The following is a 22,805-nucleotide window of genomic DNA, read 5'->3' as shown; positions in this document are numbered from 1 at the left end:
AAGTAAACTTAAATGTCACTCGGGAATAAACTAGCAAGGCCTAATTTATGAGAGAAGATAATTCAAGAATGTTTGGTATATTCAGAAGACAAAAGAACAGTCAACGGCAGCACAATGACAAATCTCTTGCATATATTGAAGAAAACAAAAGAATTGACGTATAAATTATGATTAAAGCGATAAGCAAATCATCAACTTCATGATAATAGCAAGGAATTTGATATAAAAATAACTCAACCAAAGCAAGGATGAAACAATTGCTCACCTGTGAGAATCTTCAAAAAGACTACGAACTATCATTAATTAGAGCAACAGCGAGTATTAGCATCATAACACTCTGCGACCAGTAAATACCTGAAGTGACAGTTTACAGCTAACTTATATATAAAACTGTGAGAATTAAAGTTCATGCACAATAAAATGTAAGAAATGAAGAAATCTTGCTAATCAGTGCATTGAGAGTAACCAAAAAAAATGGACCAAAAAACAGTTATACACAAGTCAGGTAAAGGCAGCATATTTATACAAGCAAGGTTGCTTAAGTAGCTAATGAAAAAGATCAAAGGCTTGTCAAACAAATTTGATATAGCCGTTAGATGATATGCGTGAGAGCAAGGGTTAAACACTCTCACAGCACATGCATTCTGTTTGTAATCTAAACAACCATCATCAGCTCTGGCCGGCTGTACACGTTATTAGAGTCATCTTCTAAACCGGGATAAGCAGCTACCAGACCATCTTGAGCTCCGATGTAAAGTGAGTTATAAATCTTCCAGTAGACCTCACGAACTTTTCTTGCTGGGTGAAATAAACCTTGGAGACAGTAATTGAGAACCGCAGGAGCTCCTAGAGCAACACGCATCCCTTCAATGGCTTCCATGACAGCATTTATGACATGAGGTGATGTCTCAAATATATTCGGCCATACATAATTTAATAAGTGTAGCAGAGCATCCTCACAGCCAAGCCCTGCAACACCTAAAGCCATATGTTTCACTGCGGAGGCTGCTGTTTGCCTATGCACAAGATCTCGGTCCATCAGTGCATCTTCAAGCAAAGGTGTCACTGCATATATATAGTCCTTACCCATCTCCCCTATATATTCAAAAAGAAATGAAAGTGACTTGAGAACACCATTTTGAACATTCAACTCTGGCACACGATATTCATTCATGAGGGCTGGAAGAACAGTAAATGGAGAACAAGTCTCTGCCACTATAGCAATAGCTACTGTTGTACAGACACGGTTCTGACGTTCTTGTACCTTTAAATTATTCAACAAAGTAGCAAGCACATCCTGTGGTCCAATTGCCTTTGCAATGTATCCAAACGTATTCACTGTTGCCCTTCGAATACCCTTCTTATGCGCTTTCAGCATCTCAAGAAGTTCAAAGCAAATTCTCATCCATTCTCGAGCGGGTACAAATTCAGCTCCCCTGTCAGCAATTCTGCCCACAAGATCTATACAATTCTCCTGAACCTTTTCATGTCTATTTTTGAGAATTGGAGTCAAGCGTGGTAACAGATCTTTAATTGGAGGAGTCATCTTGGTCATACCAATAACATTTACTATAGCCTTCAATGCCCCCAAAATGGATCCCAAAACTTCTGGATATTCTTCTCCCAAGTATTCATAAAGCACAACACCCAAGTGTCCCATGAGCTGCTCTTCTTGACACTGCTTCATAACAACAGCAATTCGGGATATAAGATCTGCAGCTTGCTGACGGACCTTTGCACTCTTGTTATTCAGTCTCCACTTAATGGTACCACAAATTTGAGGCAAATACGGTTTGACCCTCTGACCTAGGGCATTCACTACAGCACCAAATCCATTCAGCATCACATTTGCATCATCGCTGGTCTGTTCTTGGAAAGCATAAAGTATACCATCGATAAGCAATTCCTCTAGGCGAGCATCAATATCAGAAGCCCCCAAGTTGGCAACTACCTTTTCAATTGTCTCCATTACCATGCGACGGTATGGTTCACTTTCATCCTTGAGGTCTTCAACCGTCCTTCCCACAATGTCTGCAACTCCTACTTTGTTGGCTATCTCGACAGTTGTATCTACCAACTGTCTGTAGTTCCTGCGATCCAAAGCCATTCTCCGAACCCAGAAATTTCGGAAAAATTCAGGAAGTATTTCTGCCCTGATGTAATCTGCTTCAACACCCTCTGTGCTAACACACTGTTTAACAACTTTCAGAACAATCTTCTTCATTTCTTCATCTGGAGACTGAAACTCACGGATCAAGATGCCCATGACTTCCTTTGTATAGTAGCTTGCATACATAGCATCCATTAAAGGTATAATAAACCCAATTGCCTTCAGAAAGGCTGCAAGAACTTTACCTCTATGCGATCGAATACCCTTCCACAGAGGTTTAAGGACAGAATCAAAACTCTCGATACCATAAGGTGCTGCAGCCTCTGCAAGTGCAGCAAGGGACAGGGCAGTAATTGTTCTCACTTTTTGATTCTCGTCATTAAGACCGTGCTCTATGATTTCAACTAGTGATCTCAAATGTGGAAGAACAGCACAACCCATGAGAATAGCTATTTGCTGGACAATCTTTATTCCTGTGTGTCGAGCTTGCCACGACTTCTTACTTTGACACACTGCCTTCAAAAAAGGCAGAAGTGCTGGAATTCCCAATGCAGAAGCAACAACACTAAATGCTCTTGCAGTTGTGTTTCGAACATATTCATCAATATTATCAATATCAGGTCTCATAGCAGCAATCATGGTGGCCAGTCCTGCAGCTTTACTCAAATTGGAGATGATTTCTCTCCCTTCCACACGGGCATAATAATCCTCGTCTATAAGAAGGGGTTCAATAACCACAAGAATCTTATGCACAAATGGCCTAACTAATTCATCTAATTTGTAAAGAACTCGATCGATCACCTTTACCAAGAGATGCCTCTCTTGATCTTCGAGTGTTGGGGACATCAGCAAAGGCAAAATCTGATTGAAAAGAGGCCCAGCACCAAACTCCCTCGCCTTATCAGTAAGCTGCCTTAGAGCTGTCTTTCTCTGAGGTGGAGTACCATTCTTCACCTTAAGCAACAACTTCATTATCTTGCGCTCTTTCTGTTCGTCAGGTGAAAGCTCCTCCTCGTCATCCTCATTCAACAACACTCCAAAGTACTGATAATCTTCTGGTTTCATGAAGGGCAACCCACCGGGAACCTCTTTTGGAATATCAAACTGCTGACCCCGATTCTCTTCAGGAATGCTGTACAGTGGTGTCCCCATTAGCGGAGTGGGCGTCGCAAGGAGCTTCCTTGCAGGCGTTCTAATAGGCACATAAGAAGCAGGAGGCTCCAAAATCTTATACCCCTCCTGTGGAAACATGGCATCCAGCTCCTCGTCAGTCAAAGGCCTGTTCCTCTCTTCAATATCCTTCTCCCACCTGAGCAAATTGTACTGCTCTGGAGTAAAGGCACCTCTCAGATTGATTGCAGAGGGCGTAGGTGTAGGCAGATCAATCCCACCCATGGGAGTAACACCTGGCGTAAATGCAGATGGTGTCGCGCCTGCCATTGGTGTGGCGCTGCCCATGGTGGCTGGGGTCTCGTCCCACCTGGACCTTTGCTTCTTGGGCGTTGGAGTAGCCAATCCAGAAAGCTTAGGCGTAGCATCCCAAGTCATACCTGCAGGAGTTGCCCCTGGTGTGACCCCTCCAACAGGGGTTGCATCAGCATCGACAAGCCTCCCCGGAGTGGGTGTCTCATCCCATCGATTACGCCTGTTAATTGCAGGAGTAGCATCGATATTGGCCCTTCCAGGGGTAGGTGTAGCATCCCATCTACTAATCCCAGGAGTGGCATCAGGGGCATCCCAATCAGATGAAGCAGAAATCTTGGCCTTTTTGGCCGCATTTTCCTGCTCCTGAGCCTGATCCCATCTGTTTCTCCTCTTCGCTTGTGCCGCATCCTGCTGAACCACCCCATCCTCCTTCCCCTTCTCCTTCTCCTCCTGACGTTTCTTAGCAATCAACCTCAACGTTTCCTCTTTCTCCCTTTTCAGGGCCTCTTCCCGCATAACATCCGCATAGGTTCGAACTGCGGCATCTGGGGTTTTATCCCCCATGGCAAAGGCGTCATTTCTGTCGGGGGAAATAATTCTATTAAGCCTCCGTTTTCTGTAATCATCTTCTCTGTCAACAATCCTCTGCGGCTTCTTAAATCCTAGATCGTCATCCTCCCCGCCCGGTGGCAATTCCTTAAGCAAAGACTTGGGAGCCGTGTAAGAAGCCAATTTTCTCGCAATTTCTCTTTCTGCCGCGTCCCCTTCTTCCTCCTCCTCGTTATTTACTGGAATAGAACGTTCATAACCCTCAAACCTGTTGTTTCCCCCGTATAAATCCTTGTCAAAAGTGACGGCAGAGAGTGCCGCCATTTCCTGTTCCTTCTTCCGTCTTTCCTCCTGAATCCTGGCTATGTCTGCATCCAAAGAATCCATTTTCCCACCCCCGCAAATAACAATCCCTGCTAGATTTTTTCGAGCCTGTCAAATACTTGCCCAAGTTAAATCAAAGAAAGAGAAAAGCACCAATCCTAAATAAAAAATTGAACACCATGAAAGCTTCAACACAAAGTTTTAAAACCCAGAAAACCCTAATCGAATGATCAAAGTGATTTTTTGCTCTGAAGCACTAAAAACTCAATCAAATAAACCTAACAACCCTAAGAAAACCTGCTGCTGCTGTTGCTGTTGCTATTCCTGCCGACGCACTCCTTCGAGATATATATAGAATCGAATTTTACCAATTAACTCAAATTCGGCTCATCTTTTCTAACAAATGGATTGATTTTTTTGTACGCGATTTTAATGGCTTCTCTAGGATTACTCTGATCCCTTGTGTATGGGATAGTCTAGGGTTTCTATCATGATGGATTATGAAGTGTTATCTAAAATGTTTTATTTTTTTTGTCTTTGTTCATGTGAAATTATATTTCAAAGTTTTGTCTTTATTTTTAAATGTGATGCATAAACATTTGAAAACTTTGACAACATAAATAAATTGCTTATAACCACTCTACTTAAGGGCTTAAATTAAAACCTATCTTTACTCGTTTGAGATTGGGAACAAGGTCTTCAAGGAATTCTTTTGATTCCTATGAGTTTGTCACACTTATTAGAAAATCAAATGTATAAAAGATGATCATTAAGCACTTAACAACATTTCCACATTCTTCAAGCTTTTGTTTATCATTATCAATGGGGTTTCAAAATCCAAGATCCATCAAAGGGGTTGAGCTTAATTGGTTAAAACATTAGGTGTTCATTGTGGAGATCCAAGTTCAATTCACCATAGGGACATCTAAAGTGGAATTCTATGTTGTGACTCTTAGTCTTCCATAGTTGGTGAGGTGGCTTCTGATAATAAAACGAACTTCTAAGTAGTGACTTTTGGTCTTCCATAAGTGATTTTTAGTGTGTTTGCTCATAAAGAGCTTGTATTGGTCTCATGTTGATGCTCCAATAATCAAGATGCTTGTAATTGATATGCAATTCAAAAACAAAAATTGAAGAAATTTTATGGGCTTCTTCAAAGTAGGGTAAAGGTTTTCAAGTACCATATTGCCTAGGATTCGTATTTCCTCCCCCATGATTTTGGCAAGCTTGGCCTCATAGATATTTAATGGTAATGTTTAGCTCTCTATGCTAAATGAATCATTAGAGCTTTGAAGGGGAACCAAGCCTAGAATATTTTTCTTTGTCATTGTATTTATTTTGGGCTCCTTGTAGGCCATAAAGTTTGGAAAAAATGTTGTTTCATTCCATTCAAATTTAAAATACTTTTGTTCAAAAGTATATGGAAGGCTTGGGAGGCAGTCAAATCATGACTTATGTAGAATACTAGTGGTTTTTGTACTAGCCTCTTTATCAATTAACAATCTCTTAAGTGGTCTCTTGTGATCACTTACTAGGATAGAGAACTATTGGCCAAAGTTCCTTGGTTACATGCCTTAATTTTTTTAATAGAGATGTTTGGAACATTTCTAGCCTCTTGCTAAAACCACCCAAAATCGACTATCCTAGCTAATAGGTAAAATAAAATTTAGGTAGTAAAATCAAAACCACAAGTCTTTTCAAATTATTAATGATATATTATCTTAAATTGCTTCAAAATATTGACGATAGATGTCATAAACCTTAGTCGAAATATTGGAAATGGTATCTTGATACACCATTTCACAATTAGAGGCCTCACAAAGGATATATGTGGCTCTCAGGCTGCATTTGTATGTGGTTCAAATTCTTAATGATAGATGGAGAATTTGGTTCATGCCTAGCTCATGGTACAAAATATTTTAAACAATTTGGTTAGCCATTATTAAGCCTAAGCTTTCTTAGTTTGCGTGGTACATTATTTATCAAGGTTTTCCCATTGATTCTTGACTGATACATTTGGGGGTTGTCTATCCTCATTTTTCTTTTTGTTGAAAATATAAAACACTTAAAGCATCTCTTACAATTTTTTTCCAAACCCTAGTTTGTTAGGAATTGGATAATTTATTTCCACCTTTTAGGCTAGCTTTTTTGGGCATATGATTATTTTGGGGATTGGCCAAGCTTCCCACTAAATTCACCTATATATGGGATGATTTTAGAGTGGAAATTTTATTTAGTGTTTGTAAGGACATAAATTCTACTTTTTTCCTCTAGACCCTTCAAATATATTCATTTCTTTATTTATACTAAGTTGATGGTATGCTCCAATGTTATTTTATAAATCTATGTGCAAACTAACAAAATGATATTGAACATCAACATTCTTAGTACGATTATGTTACATGGGATTCTTGGCCAAACAAATAGCACTCTGACTATCACATGTGATCCTTATAGCCTTACAATCAAAACCAATACCATTAGTAAGTCTTTGTAACCACACACCTGTTGGAATCAAGGAATACTGAGTGGGGTGGGTCGGGGGGCATTAGTGTTCTACAATTTTTAACCTTATTAACTTGTCCTTTTAACCACATAATGCAAATGAATGAAAGAAAGATGCAGAAACACAAAATAATCAGCAACAACACCATAACACCAGATTTTATACGTGGAAAACTCGATTAAGAGAAAAATGTTGGCACTGTATTGTCATTGATGTCAATCGGTATGCAGGAAGGGGTATGCAAGAAGACAAATAAGGTGTGTGTACCAGTAAACATGAGATGCAACCTCTACTAGTAAACATAAACATGAAATGCAACCTCTACGGGTAAACATGACCACCGATAAGAAAGCAAAAGACAACAGAGAAGAACGTGATCATAGTTATGCAAAGAGGAGTGTAATCCACTAGTAGGCATAATAATCAGGATACACATTATTGACATGTTTTACTCAAGGATAATGTCGGTATGAAGGCAGGAGTAATTTTATTGATAAATAGAGTTAGTGGATTGATCGGTGTCTTTGATGACAAGTCAAGTTGACCCACCGATAGAACAGAGGAAAGCAGGAATGAAAGATAACCAGTAAGGTGACATGTACAGGTAGGGTTAGTCAACCGATGAGCAAACATCGATAGTGTGCCTTAGTCAGTGAATGAAACTAAACGGACTCAGTGGACTAAACAGAGATGGATGTCGACAAGGATGACATGTGGATACTATGTGGCAAGCACCTAGAGGTCGGTGAAGTGTCCATTGGCGTGGTAGGTGATGAGTAGGTTGACTTTAAATGAGGAAATCGTGGGTAAGTGCACAAAGATGGTGGTCAAAAGGGGGGGTATAAGTGGACACTTTTTTTTAGAAATCGGGTGAACCTAAACTTGGAGGCAAAATTTGAAAGTCTTCCACTCAAGATATGAAGATAATCAAAGAACAAATATTGTAGTACTCTGAATCTAGTTTCTAAACTACTGAACTTTTTCAAAATTGGATAAGATTAAGGGGGTCAAATCCTTCGTGCACAAAAAATAGACCTTGATTTTTTTCTAAAAAACAGAACATAGTGTCTAACGTGCGCATAAAAAATGTCATAGTTAGATTTAGTATTTTGACAAATCCTTTGGCAGAAAGATAGTTAAGACTAAGTACTAGAAGTTGTGTATTTTTTTGTCATTTTTTGTTGAGCATTTTTTTTATGATTTTTCCAATTGAGCACATCCTGAAAATTAGGTACTTGTTCGTGCGTGAAGCCTAACTTACACTAAAAAATTGAAAATACAATTTTTATTTTTTTTAAATTGTAAAGAATCAAATGCACTACAATAATATATAAAGTTTTTTAAATTTGGATAAGTATATCAAAAGTTATTAAAAAAATGGTACATGTATGTCTGTGATAACTATGGAGACACTGGTAAAAGAAATTCAATAATAATATGTTATTGTTGTTCAAATTTTAAAAAAATTATATGGTTAGAAAGCTCATAAGATGAGTGAAAATATGGTGGCAATTTTAGAAATACCCACTTGATGAAGTGTAAACCTGATGATGACAAAGTAAAAAAACCAAGTTGATAAAATAAAACACGTTAAAAATGAGGAAAATGGAGGGAAATCAAACTTCCAACCCATAGCTTTGTCATCTAGGCCTATTTCCAAGCCTAAATAGTCAAAAGCACGTATGGAGTACCTATGGTATAAGAAGCGCGTACGCGTTGTCTTTACTATAAATAGCACGCATGGGCTACTTTTGTTTAAAATTTGGGAGTGTGTATAATATAATATATTTTATTATATTATATGTATATAATATATTATATCAAGTATATATATACACGCATATGTGTGTGTATGTGTATTGTCTCCCTCTCTCCCCCTCTCAAGCGCGTACAGGGTCTCTCTCTCTCTCTCTCTCTCTCTCTCCATACCCCATCCCTCTCTCTCTTCTTCTCTCCCTCCCCACTCTTTCTCTCTCCCTCTCTCCCCCTCTCTCTCTCCCTCTCCCCTCTCTCTCTCCCTCTCCCTCTTCCTTCACATTTTATTTACTACAAATAGTGTGTACGGGGTACTGAGCCTATTAGTTTGCTGCCATGTCATAACATTTTTAAGGCATAGGAGCACGTACAAGGTGAAAAAAAATACCATTGGTCTTGCCAACATTTTAGGGACTAACAACGCGTACACGGTTATTAATATACTGTGTACGCGGTACTCAAACATAGTTTTATTTGCCCAAGAGCCTCAACGGCCTCAAAAGAAGTTTTCGAGTTTGTTGAAGGCCCCATTGCAACTATGTTTGCACTTCTATCACTATTTTATACATAGAAGTAAGTGATTTTTTTGTTTTTGCATGATTTCAAATGATTTAATTGTTGTTCTTATTATTTTTGTCAATATTATTGTGATTGTTTAATAGTTTTGATTCAAAAAAATAATGATAAGATGCATATTTATGGTTATTTGTTTGTTTATGAACTTTTGTTTACATATATATGTAATATGATTGTATTTAAGACAACTGATATCAACCATGGGAAAGAACAAGCGAGGAACAATGAAACAATGAGAGGTTGAAAAGGAAAGACAAAGTCGATGTATGAAAAAAATACGTGACATAAGAACAATGGGACAAGAAGGTATGTCATCCTCAACATCTCAATTCGATTTACCAAACGAACATAATGCACCTAATGCAATTGAAGAAGATACCACATTGAATAATCAATTAAATGATGAATATACACCTTCTCTATTTGATGGATTGAATGTACACAATGCACTGATGTTAACACCTCTTAGAATCATTCGTAGGAAACCAAAGTATCTAATTAACATTGATGAGAATATATTGAAGTCAATGCTCGATAAAATGAATGAACGAACTTGTAGGAGAATGGTTAAAAGAATATGGAAAAACTATTTTGAAAACTTAAATAAAACCGCAAGATGTCAATTAATTGTTCAAATGATTAAAAATTTTAATTTTAGAGAGACAATGAAAATTTTAGGCCTAAGATCATCTGAAAGTAATAGCAAAAGAACTATTGTGAGAAATCTATTTGTTGCATATCAAGCTATTGGTTCAAAATCCCGTACTAAAGATTCTAATGCTACTTGACGTGCCATTACATCAACCATAATGAGTAAGAAAATGAAAAAAAGATCATTTGCTAAGCAAAACAAGTAAGTCATTAAACGTTAGTAGAACAACATTAAGTAAAGCATTACAGGGGAGAGAAAAAATAGAGGAACCTAACAATAATTCTCTTTGGGAATTCTCGAGTAGACTACCATGCAAAGACAAGGTTGTTGTTGATGCACTAAGAACATTAATTAAAAAAATTTGGCATGACAACACAAGAGTTTCGCCCAACCAAAGAGATGTTGTTAGAAGGCAAATCAGGTCTACAAATCGTGAGCCACATGCCAAACACTATTTGGATATGACTAAAACAAAATTTTATGAAAGATTCCTTGAAAAGTTTCCTCAAATAAGAATTTCTCAAAGATTTTTTGAAATGGCAAAACCTTTTTATATTAAGATTAATCATGTACGCACCATGTGTTGTTGTAGGATGCATATTGAATTTTCCATGCACTATGATATTTTTCATCATATTTGTTCTACTTTGCACACTAACGATGTTTTGCAGGAATGCAATATACAAGCACCTCCTAAGTCAGTAAGAGAATTTATTTCAAGTGTGCTATGTAATAGACATGATGGTTCCATTTATTATAAGATGCCTTGTTTGGAAGGTTCTTGTGCTATATGTGGTGGTTTGCAATATTTACCAAGATGTGTACATTTGGAGAGCACACGTGAAATTGGTAGGAAACTAGTTTCTTTTGGAAAATACAAGACAATCACATATGGAGTTAAAGATGGAAAAGATTTGAAGAGATGTGAGCTAGTGAAAAATGATATATGTGTAGCTGAATTTATGAAAATGTTTCAAGAGAAACTAGTTTATATGAGTACATAATGCATACTCATAGAGCTCGATGGTTAGATGAGCAATTCAAGTTATGTAAGGACACATTTCCTCTTGGCACCATTGTCTCTATCATTGATTTTGTTGAAAATTATACACTACAACCTCAAAATGAAGTGCAATCTATGTAAATTATCATTCTACGCAAGTTTCTATTTTTGTACACATAAAATTCATGCATGTAGATGATAGCACAGAGGAGGATAGAAAGGTTGTAATAGAGTATCACTTCTACATAAGTGATGATCATACTCATTCATCGGAGTTTGTACAAGGAGTTCGTACATATTGTTGTTTATATTCATATTGTCGATTTTTGTTGTTTATATTCATATTGTTGATTACATAGGCAAATATTCATTTAAATTTATAAAAGGGCAGCCACCAAATACAACAAATACACAATAATGAACTGAATATGAGGAGTTTTGTCTAGGGTTAATTCAACATTTTAGAAATTTTATCAAATCATATTCCACGATTACAATGTTTTATATCATAGATTTTTGTTGTTTATATTTATATTGTTTATTGCATAGGCAAATGATCAATTAACTTTATAAAAGGACAGCCACGAAATACAATGAATACGCAATAATAAACTCTGTACACATTTATTAGATCGAATATTAATATATATATATATAAATATATGTAGGATTTTGCCAAGATCAAGGGCACAATGAAAAGCATAAAAAAAGAGACAATAGAATGACAAGAACAAAACTATATTCTCATCAATATGCAAATGATCAACTAGATTCATACTAATACAATGAATATAGGCCTGCTTATATAGGCAAGGCCATATGGATGTACGAGCACACAATTATGACATGTGGCTCAATGAGAAACAAGGGTAGGTAAGAAATACTAGGGGTAGGTAGGAGAAATAATATAATATTCCACAAGAGGTGGATGACCCACCGAATGTGGAGTGTAACAACAAAACAAGACCACAAAAGGTGGAATTTCTCCTACAAGCTCTATCCCTATGTGCACACTTCCCTAAGTGTCTCAAATTCAAACTACGAAGAGATGCATTATCCTAAGTTAACTTAAGTAAAGTGTAATAATATCCATAATGAATATTTATTTACACCAACACCCCCCTTTAAGTGCAACTTAGGGGAATGAAGACTCAAGTCAACAATGCATGATGGGTCCCAGCTACTAGGCCATGATAGGTACCCATGTACAATATGCAAATGCAAGCAAAACTATGCAATGCAATCTCTCACAAATGGAGAAAGGGAGAAAACCTAGTGGGAAAAAACTCCCCCCAAAAGAGAGATGAATGTACAAAAGACTCTCAAAGAAGAAGGACAAAACCTCAAAGAGGAAAAAGTTCCCCCCCCCATAAGAGAGGAAGGAGAAGTCAGCTGATCCCCCCTAATGACACATCCTGCACCCCTAAGAGAGCTCGCAACTGCTGGAACTTACTCTCGGTGAAAGGTCTGGTGAATATGTCAGCAACCTGCTCCGCTGTAGGACACTACTGCAAATCAATCACCTACTCTTGAATTAGCTCTCGGATATAGTGCATATGAATCTTGATGTGTTTGGTCTGTTGGTGCTGGACTGGGTTCTTCGAGATTGCAATAGCACTCTGATTGTCACAATGTAGAACTGTCCACCGTGGAGTGGTGAATCCAAACTCTGTGAGAATCTGTTGGAGCAAAATGGTCTCAGTCGCTGCATTAACAGCGCCTCTATACTCAGCCTCAGTCGAAGAGAGAGCAATAGCATGTTTCTTCTTGCTCTGCCAACAAATGGGGCCTGAACCAAGGTGAAAATTCTAACAGAAGTAGACTTACAATCATCAAGATCGCCAGCCCAATCAAAGTCTGTGTAACCAACCAAGCGAAGTCCTGTGCCTGCTGCATAGTGAATCCCATAGTGATGTGTACCCTGGATGTAATGAAGGATGCGTTTGGCGGCTTTCCAATGAAGCTCATGTGGTTCTTGCATGAAGCGGGAAACCATGCCAACTGCAAATGAAATATCAAGGCGTGTATGGGTCAAGTAGATGAGACTACCCACAAGCTGATGATATAAAGTGGCATCAACTGGTGGAGAAGAACACTGAGTTTCAAGCTTGACTCCTGAAAGAAAGGGAGTCGGGGCAGGCTTACAATCAGCCATATGAAAGCATGCAAGTAGATCAAGAGCATACTTGGGCTGCGATAGTGTAATCCCGGAAGGTGACTGTGAAATCTCTATCCCGAGAAAGTAGTGCAAAATACCCAAGTCAGTCATAGCAAATCTGTCATGGAAAGTAGATTTGACCATGCTAATGATGGATGCGGTACTCCCTGTAATGATCAAGTCATCAACATAGAGCACAAGGATCAAGTGAGAGTCATCCTGTCGCAAAATATAGACATTTGGATCGGAATGACACCTAGTGAACCCTGCTGAGAGAAGAAAGGAATCCATCTTGGCATACCAAGCACTGGGGGCCTGCTTAAGGCCATAGAGAGATTTCCTTAGTCCACAAAACAAGGAAGTATCCTGGATGAAACCCTGTGGCTGCTCCATATAAATCTCCTCATCAAGATCACCATGAAGAAAAGCACTCTTCACATCCATCTGATGTACAACCCAACCATGAGCTGCAGCAATAGCAAGTGTCAAGCGAATGGAGTTCATCTTGGCTACGGGCACAAAGGTCTCAATATAGTCAACACCTGCTACCTGAGAGAAACCTTTCGCAACAAGCCGAGCCTTATACTTATCCACACTACCATCTGCAACATACTTGGTCTAATAGATCCACTTACATCGAACCATCTTTCTCCCCTTAAGGAGATGGACTAAATCCCATGTGTTGTTCCTCATCAAAGAACTATACTCTTCCTCCATAGCTTGGTCCCACTCAGGAACCCCAGATGCTTCCCTAAATGTCTGTGGATCGGAAGCAGTAGCAATGAATGCATGTGGTAGATCCTGATGTTGTGATCGAGTTCTCCATGTATCTGAAGGATCCCCAACAAGAGAACCCATAGACTCAAGTGTCTGTCGAGCCCAACAAGGTCTAGGTGGAGGTGGAGAACGAGGCTCCTCAACTGCAAGTGGACCTTGCGGAGGTGTAACCCTGCGAGTCGGAGTTGAAGGAGTCTCATCATTTGAATCACTAACATCACTATCCACAATGGAGGAAGGTGGAGGAGGTGGAGAGGTTAAGCTAGGAGAGCTTTCCTCAAAGTGAACACTCCTCTCAATGAACACCTCATGTGTCTTAGGATCCATCAATCTATATGCCTTAACACCCTCAGGATATCCAATAAATATGCAAGGCTGACTTTGAGGTTCCAATGCCTTGCGTTTTTGCGGAGGTATACGAGCCCATGCTGGACACCCAAAGACTCTGAAATGTCTCACAATCAGTTTCCTACCAGCCCAAGACTCAAAAGGAGTAATACCTTGCAAAGCTTTGTGAGGAACCTAATTCTGGATGTGTGTGGCACAACTAATAGCCTCTGCCCAAAAAGCGGGATCAAGATAATGTGCATGTATCATACAGCTAGCCATTTCTTTGAGAGTTCTATTCTTGCGTTCTGCAACTCCATTTTGCTATGGAGTGCAAGTGACAGAATGTTGTAGATCAATCCCCTCAAATGTACAAAAATCTTCAAGTCTTTTGTTCACGTATTCCCTTCAATTATCTATGCGAAGAATCTTCACCACTTTCCCAAATTGCTTCTCCAAACGAGTCTTGAAGTCTTGAAATCTGTCAAATACTTCACTCTTATGAATGAGAAAGTAGACCCAAGTGAAAGAGGAGTAGTCATCAATGAAGGTGAGGACATAGCGGGCCTTGCTAAATGAAGGTGCTGGAAATGGACCCGCTACATCACTCTGAATAAGTTGAAGAACTTCCAAATCTCTCCAGGCTTTCCCTTTATCAAACTTCTCCTCAGGATGCTTGCCCATGGAATAACCTAAACATACACCGTCTGAAAAACTGATTCGAGGTAGACCTGTGACCATGTCTTTAGTGCTGAGCTGCTGAAGATAGCGGTAGTTGAGGTGACCAAACCGCTCATGCCATAGCTTACTTTCTGAATTTGAATGAGTAAGCAAGGCCCTAGAAGGTGAACTTGGCACAAAGTGGGAGAATGAATAAAGCCTTGAGTTGTCATGGACTTGTCTCACTGCTACCAAGGCATCATCATCAAGTTCCTTTACCACAACTGAATTTGGTGTAAACTCAACCTTTTTCCCATTCCCATAGTGAGTGTTTTGGTAGATAGAGATAAGGTTGGTAGATAAGTTAGGAACATAGAGAACATTCTCAAAAGTTCCATCATCCATGTCAATTGAACCTTTCCCTTCAACCTCTACTTGTGTATCATCATCTATGTAAATGTGAGGTACCTTAGATGGCTCCAATGAAGAAAACTGCTCCTTTGTAGAACCCATGTGATATGAGGCACCTGAGTCAAGTATCCACTGCTGTGAAGAACCTGTTGTAGCCACAAATGCTTTCCCTTTTCCCTTAGATTGAGAGGAAGAGGAAGGAGATGAATCCTTCTTTGTGTAGGTTGATGGCAAGTTGATGTTGTTTTTCTTGAGAAGATTTGTCAACTCATCGACTTTCTTGGTGTGGCATCGATGCTTATCATGACCATACTTCTTGCAATATGCACAAGTTGGTTTATCCTTCTTAGGTGGTGTCCCCTTCTTGGAAGAGGATGAAAAATTGCCTTGAGATGGAGAGGATGATTGTCCTTTTTCTTGTTGTGGTTGTGACTAAGATTGCTTCTTCTTCTTGTTGGAATCTTTGCCTTGACTTCCTTGATTCCCTTGATTAGCCACCAAAGCCTTGGACTTTGAAGACTTGAGAAGCCCCATGTTCAACAACTTAGATTGTTCCAATATCAACATTTCTGTGAAAGCATCAAATGAAGGCATAACATAGGAACTCCTACTATCAAACGATGAGTTTGGAAGCTAGACACAAATGTTGCATATTCTGGTGCAAGCTTGTCCAACAAGTTGAATATCAACTGAGCATCCTTTTTGTCAATTCCACAATCCTTAAGCTTTGCTCTTAGCTCATTTGCTTTGGTGACATAATCTTGGATTGTATCAAAAACCTTGGGATCCAAGTTGGTGAGCTCATTGTCAATCTTATACCCTCTGATTTCATCAACTTGACCATACAATTTATGAAACATATCCCAAGCATCTTTGATTGTAGTACACTTCTCAATATGAAAGATGAGGTCATCTGATACATACTTTCGCAAAGTTCCAAGAGCCATGCAATTCTTAGTGAGCCATTCAAATTGAGCATTAGGATCAGCCTTAGGATCAGGTGGTGTTCCTATTGTTCCATCTATGTAATGCGTGAGACCTTTTTCCATTAATTTGCTCCAAACTTTAATTTTCCATGATGCATAATTATGTGAAGTTAAAGGTGGAAATTTATGAGGACTCATTGCAACAAAAATGAAAGAGCACAAGGAAAGAGAGGCACAATCACACAAGACACCCCCCAAATTCACTCAATCAAAGAACCCCCCCCAAAAATGATGATTTGGCACTTTATACTTAGTGCGTATTCAATGGGCCACTTACAAAAAATGGCAAAGTGGGCTTCTGATTTCAATTTTACAACTGCCTCAATAAGGGCAAAAGAGACTCAAAATAATAATGCAAGAGATCTAAACTAAGATCCAAGCACTTTACAAGTACCAAATAGGCCAAATAAGACCAATCTCCGAAAGTATAACTACTTCTCAAAATCTCTGAAATCTGATCATAGATTATGAAAGTAGACGAAAAAACATGCACTTTCAAGAAAAATGGCAACTGAAAAAGAGGTCGTATGAGCTCAAACGAGGCCTTTGAAGTTGTAGAATTGAGGATTGGACAGGTACAACTGAGAGAATCTGAAAATTCCAAAACACCGTACCGCCCGAATTGGGCAGAAAATTTCCTCCACACCCAAAAATCGATTTTCGCCAAAAGAGGTCAAATTTATACTCGATTTTTATGGAAACGGCCTCCCGGACACAATGGTGAGGTTGAAAATGCTCTAAGATACCTCCAAAAAATGCAGTCCTTCAAATCCAAAAATAGAAGCCTTCCATGATGTCTCCAAAAACCAATCAATGAAGCCCCAATGGCTTTGATACCATGTAGGATTTTGCCAAGATCAAGGGCACAATGAAAAGCATAAAAAAAGAGACAATAGAATGACAAGAAAAAAACTGTATTCTCATCAATATGCAAATGATGAACTGGATTCATACCAATACAATGAATATAGGCCTGCTTATATAGGCAAGGCCATATGGATGTACAAGCACACAATTATGACATGTGGCTCAATGAGAAACAAGGGCAGGTAAGAAATACTAGGGGTAGGTAGGAGAAATAATATAATATTCCACAAGAGGTGGGTGACCCACCGAATGTGGAGTGTAACAACAAAACAAGACCACAAAAGGTGGAATTTCTCCTACAAGCTCTGTCCCTATGTGCACACTTCCCTAAATGTTTCAAATCCAAACTACGAAGAGATGCATTATCCTAAGTCAACTTAAGTAAAGTGTAATAATATCCATAATGAATATTTATTTACACCAACAATATCAAAAAAGGCATGTTTGGCAAGTCAATACAAGTATTACAAAAATGTGGCATATGCCATGTCCAAATCGATATACAATAAAAATATAGAATATATCTACATGTATTGGTCATTCTATGACCACAACTAACACTATATGATCCTAAACTTATGGTGGATCATCAAAATCAAGCCTCTTCGATGCAGTACACGGCTTTGTAGATGGCTGCAAAACCACAATTCAAAAGCCAAGTTAGAATTCTTTTGTAGAAAATAGTTCATAATTAATGACATAACTATACATCTAACTATAATTCCTTTGCAATTGAAATGTAGATTACCTCGTCGGTTGATCTCAGAGCTAATGTCTTCGCTCTCCTCTCCTTATCACTCTTAAGAGTTTTCTTAAAGACAAACTTAAAAGGATCCACATTACAGTCGAACCACAAAGGGGGCTATTGTAGATTAAATGTACAATTAATGCAATGTACTAACATAAATACATCAAAAACACTTAAAAGTTATAATATAGAGAACAATGACGTATCGGTGCCTGAGATGCTTCTCTAATGGACTGAGGATGGCTCACCATCTATGGAGAAACTATTGCTATATTACCTATACAAAAAATGATCAAAGATTAAATACAAATAATGTAACGATAAGTATTGTAGGTTAAAAAAAATTAATTAAATATATCAAACAAAAGTGTATCAGATCCTCATATGCTTCTCAAGTGCAAGAAGGAGGGCTCGCCATTGATGAAGCAACTATGGATATTTCCTGTATGAAAAAATTATAAAATTATAATTTATCACAAGTTCACATGTACACATGCATATAATCATGAAATCAAGAAAACAAAGTAGAGATACATACCTTTGCCCTCTCTCGATCAATGGGTGAATTAGGTGCATTCAACAAATCCACCTAGCTCAATGACCGTTGTTCACGTAAAATAGACAAAAAAAGCACTAATCAATCTACAAATCCCAACTAAGACTGTAGTCACATAAATCTGTCCATTTTAATTAAATGAATATTTCGTATTTATTTGATTAAAAATCCACTAGCCATCAATTAAATTAAATTAATATTTAATTAATTCATCCCCAAACGTTCTTCTATTAATTAAATAAATTATTCAATTTATTTTAATTAATTCATTAAATCAAATTCCATTCAATTAAATAAATAAAATCTATTTATTTAATAAAATCCCCTTTTCCTCTTTTAAATAAATTAAATAAAACATTTATTTAAATCATTATCCCCACCCCACTTGCATTTTCCTACAAATGCAACTTGCACACATTTATTGAAATAAATGAATTTTTATTTTAATAAAATCCTATTTTCCCTCACCCACCAAATCCACTTGCAAAATCTAATCCCCTTCTAGATTCTTCTAACCCCTTCCTAATTAGCCTAATCCATCCCCTAATTATTGTCACATTCCTAAGCAAAGGGAAGTCACTTCTCAAAGCCTAAAAGTCTTTGATAACCATTAAAGGCTTTCAACCTTCAACCACTAAATGTCTCAAAGTCTTGGATAACCTTTGAAAGCTTCCAACCTTCAACCACTTAATCCACAAAGTCTTCAAAAACCATTAATGGTTAACCCAAACCCTCTTACATGGTTAAAACATTTGTTTTGACTCAACCTCTACCCAACCCAAGGGTCTCATCAGGCCTTTAATGCTTTGACCATGATTATCTCTCAATCATTTGCACAAAGGTTTATCCTTGGATTAACTTCTAATCCAGTGGGTAATCCTAATTTAGGCTTGACCCTTACCTTCTAGATAACCATGAGGTCTTCTCGGGCATTCAATGCCTCCAACCCCTTCTCTCAACCCAACCCTATGTTGACACTTGTCACCATTTTATTGGTGCAAATTGTGCACATGGATCCCCAACTTTCAAGCTTGACCCTTGATTAAACCTTTCAATCCTGGCCATCCATTGCTCCATTTTTCCTATAAATAGAGCCCATTCCTTCATAATCCAGATCCTGAAAACTTGTATGCATTTAAGCTATAGGCATTTTAAGAGAGCATTTAGCATAGCATAACTAAAATCCTGTCTTTTTGGTTAAAATATATCATTTTAGTATCAATAGATTAGTATTAGCTTTTCATTTCATATTTAGAGCTATACTACAATCTCAATCCTCCATAAGCATCCATAGTGCAAAAAGCTGCTGAGAGCTACACTATTTTGGAACTTGGAGAGGAGAGGAACAAGGGAGAAGAAGCTAAAGCCATGGTAAGAGGCAGATGGAGATGCCTCATAATCTTTGCTTTGTTTATTAGATATATTAGCATGCTTTTAGTGTCTCTTTTGGTATGCCTTTTTAGATTAGTTTTTGATTGACTAACACCAACGGTTTTCGTGTCTTTGGTGTTGTTTATCATTTGCTAACCTTGTGCCATTTAGGAGGGCATCAAAGACAATTTCAACATTTTCAAACAATTGTACAACTAAAAATGTGTTTAATTACCCTCGTCTCATGTTTTGGGGTCTTCGAGGAATTCTTTTGCTTAGGACAAGGCCTAAAAGCAGAGGGGGTACCCTAAAAAAATAAAATTAACATGCAATATTAGTACAGATTGTTAGACAATTCAAATAACCGGAAGACAACTGAGAGGGGGGGGGGGTGAATCAGTTGTCTCGGATTACCAAAACCATTAGCAATTAAAACTTTAATACCAAAACCCAAAACATTAATACCAGAATGCTTAAACCAAATACCGGAATAACAGTTAAACCAATTAAGCATAAATAATAATCACATAATAAATACCATCCATATGACACCAAGATTTATACATGGAAACCCGGTAAAGGGAAAAACCATGGTGGAAAGCCTATCCACAGTTAGATAATACTTCTCCAGTATGTGAATTAAAATTGAGGGGCCTGCACTTGCAGAAAGGCCAACAGCTTAGAGCACACTTCTCATCACAAAAGGAGTCTCACTAACTACATAGAAATCCAGACTATAATCTGGGGAAGTGTTGAACTACAAAAGATAGCATCTCATATGCCTGAGTATAGTTCTGGTTAAGCTCAATACCGAAGGACCAAATCCTCTTACATAAACCCAATTCAATCTCCAATGATCGACCAAATCCTCTGCCTGAATGATATTACATTATTCACAAATCACATCCCTTTCCCATATCCATATCTTATCTACAATGAGATCTTACATCTATATATACAAACCCTCGACCATAAACAATTAGGTCGGCCACTAGACAATAAAACAATTACATAATTACAAACCATGTCAGCCTTAGACCAAAAAAATAATATCCAACACATAAGACATCTCAGAAACACATTGAGAGGTCTAATCCACACGTTACATTAAAATCGGTCCATAACCTAGATCAAGTCAGACCTAGTATAGTTCCACACGCTACAGAGATGATCTCCATTTTCCAAGTCTTGAACAAGATCACCAACAACATCTTGAAACTCCACCAGAAGTTGCACCAACACAACTTATGCAATTCATCAAAGATCTTCATCAAAAGCTTTGTCGGTGAAACCCTTGCCAGAACCAGAAGCCAAGGTTCTTAAGCAAACGGGATAGCATCCAATCACCAAACCAAAACAAACTTACAAAATATGAAAACGAGTATCATGAATAATCCAATTCCATAGCCAAATCATACCGGATCATGTTGGATCCAAGCCAACCAGAAACTACTCAACCTACTGGGACTAGAAGGGTGCCGGTAAATCATCCAAACAACTAGTGTTGGCATCAATGACAAAACATCAATGCAACACATAATCAATTCCATCAAATGGCCAACAATCTCCCACTTTGGCATTGATGGCAATACTAGATGTGAAAAACATCTAAGTACCAATAAATGTCAAACAAGTCTCCCCTAATGGAAGACAACCGACAATCTTCTACATATAGATATAGTAATGAAGTTCTAAAACAAAGACCAAACTCCCCCTGTGAATGATATCTCTGTAAAGCTCTAAATTATACATACATCTCTCCCCCTATCAATATCCCTCCCCTTTAATTTTCCTTTTTCGCATCAATATCTCTCCCCCTTTGACATCAATGTTAGAAATCTAACACAAATATCAAAGCAAAAACATAAACCACTGAAACACAAAGTTGACTACTCCCCCTGACCAGTAGTATCTCCACATTTGTGCCGGAATGAATAGTATCTTTGATAATGCATACCGGATTGATGCCAAACCGCATCAATCAAGTCTCTACCAGAGGGGTAGAAACTCCCAATCTGTTTCTCAGGTACTCAAATGATTCTTTAGGCAAAGTAAAGTGAAAATATCTGCAATGTGCTCTTTAGTGTTCACGTAAACCAGTCTAACTTCATTTGCTTTGACCTTTTCCTTCAAAAAGTTATACTTGATAGATATGTGCTTTGTCTTAAAATGAAATACTAGATTCTTTGATATGTCAATAGCAACAGAGTTATCACATTGAATAACTATCGGTGCATCACAATACACTTTTATATTATCAACATTTGCTTCATCCATAAAACTTGTGTACAGTTAGTAGCAGCAACAACATACTCAGCTTCAACAGTAGATAAAGAAGTACATGATTGTTTCTTGTTGATCCATGAAACCAACTTCTTTCTAAGAAAGAAAGCTCCACCGGAAGTACTTTTCCGGTCATCAACATCTCCAGCCCAATCAACATCTGTATATGCACATAAAGTAAAGTTATCATCCTTAGGGTACCACAAACAATATTATGAAGTACCTTGTAAGTATCTAAAAATCCTTTTCAACACACTCTCGTGATTCTCTCTAGAATCACTCTGGAATCTTGAAACAATACAAACAACATTCATTATGTTAGGCCTAGTCTGAGTCAAATAAAGCAGACCTCCAATCATAGATTTGTATCTTGTAGGATTTATTGGTGCAGAAACATTCTTTCTTGTCAATTTCTCACTTGTAACCATAAGAGTACTTGTCGGTTTAGAATCTCCCATACCAAATTTCTTCAACAATTCCTTAGCATACTTAGTTTAAAAAATGAAAATATCTTTGTCAGTCTGAGTAATCTGCAAACCTAAGTAAAATTTTATTTCTCCAATCATAGACATCTCAAATTTTTTCTCCATATTATTAGAAAATTTTATGCGTAACTTATCTTCACCTCCAAAAATAATGTCATCAACAAATACTTCAATAATTAGTATATCATCATCGGTGATTTTATAATATAAATTATTGTCAGCATTACCCTTAGTGAAACCAAGCTTCAAAAGATATTTGTCCAACCTTGTATACCA

At 37.8% G+C, this 22,805-nt stretch overlaps 1 protein-coding gene across 1 annotated transcript; it reads right to left on the bottom strand.

Annotated features, from left to right (window-relative positions):
* Positions 1-423: 423 nt before the first annotated feature.
* On the bottom strand, positions 424-4,910 carry LOC131030873 (uncharacterized). The gene is made up of 2 exons (XM_057961815.2): positions 4,706-4,910; positions 424-4,516 (listed from the first exon to the last, which is right to left on the bottom strand). The coding sequence occupies exon 2, from the start codon at positions 4,469-4,471 to the stop codon at positions 656-658; it is 3,816 nt and encodes a 1,271-aa protein (XP_057817798.1). The 5' UTR covers positions 4,472-4,516; positions 4,706-4,910; the 3' UTR covers positions 424-655.
* Positions 4,911-22,805: the final 17,895 nt, after the last annotated feature.

This window comes from Cryptomeria japonica, chromosome 10 (assembly GCF_030272615.1).
Source record: "Cryptomeria japonica chromosome 10, Sugi_1.0, whole genome shotgun sequence".
Taxonomy (NCBI): Eukaryota; Viridiplantae; Streptophyta; class Pinopsida; order Cupressales; family Cupressaceae; genus Cryptomeria; species Cryptomeria japonica.
The sequence above is the reverse complement of the archived record's forward strand: the minus strand, read 5'-3'. Positions and strand labels throughout refer to the sequence as shown.

Coding starts and splice junctions, on each gene's coding strand:
- LOC131030873 (XM_057961815.2), bottom strand. CDS start 4,471: ATGGATTCTTTGGATGCAGACATAGCCAGGATTCAGGAGGAAAGACGG.